At 60.1% G+C, this 424-nt stretch overlaps 1 protein-coding gene across 1 annotated transcript in view; it reads right to left on the minus strand.

Moving 5' to 3' along the window:
• LOC105001439 (olfactory receptor 5-like) overlaps positions 1-424 on the minus strand; it is a 1,427-nt gene extending 1,003 nt beyond the window's left edge. Inside the window, exon 1 of the mRNA XM_010857704.1 lies at positions 68-424. Coding sequence (XP_010856006.1) covers positions 68-424 — 357 coding nt within the window. The remainder of the gene's footprint in view (positions 1-67) is intronic.

Here is a 424-nt window from a genome sequence, read left to right on the forward strand (position 1 = left end):
GCCGCATGAGCAGCGGGTAGTGCAGTGGGCGGCAGATGGCCACGTAGCGGTCATAGGCCATGGAGACCAGGAGGGTGCACTCTGTGCAGATGAGGACGATGAAGAAGAAGAGTTGGGTCATGCAGGCTGTGAAGGGCACGTGGTAGGGTCCCGTCCACAGCCCCACGAGCAGGCTGGGCATGGTCACCGACACGTAGCTCATCTCCAGGCAGCTGAGGTTGCCCAGGAAGAAGTACATGGGCTTGTGGAGCTCGGTGTGGCTGCAGACGAGGAAGACGATGAGGGCGTTCTCCAGGAGGGTCAGCAGGTAGAGGGTCAGGAAGACGGCAAACAGGACTTCCCTTGTTTCTGGGCTCGTGGACAAGCCCAGCAAGACGAATTCCTGGACCCTCGTCATGTTGCCCAACTCCAGGGACCTCTCCAT

The sequence above is a fragment of the Bison bison genome, unplaced genomic scaffold, assembly GCF_000754665.1.
Source record: "Bison bison bison isolate TAMUID 2011002044 unplaced genomic scaffold, Bison_UMD1.0 scf7180017864383, whole genome shotgun sequence".
Taxonomy (NCBI): domain Eukaryota; kingdom Metazoa; phylum Chordata; class Mammalia; order Artiodactyla; family Bovidae; genus Bison; species Bison bison.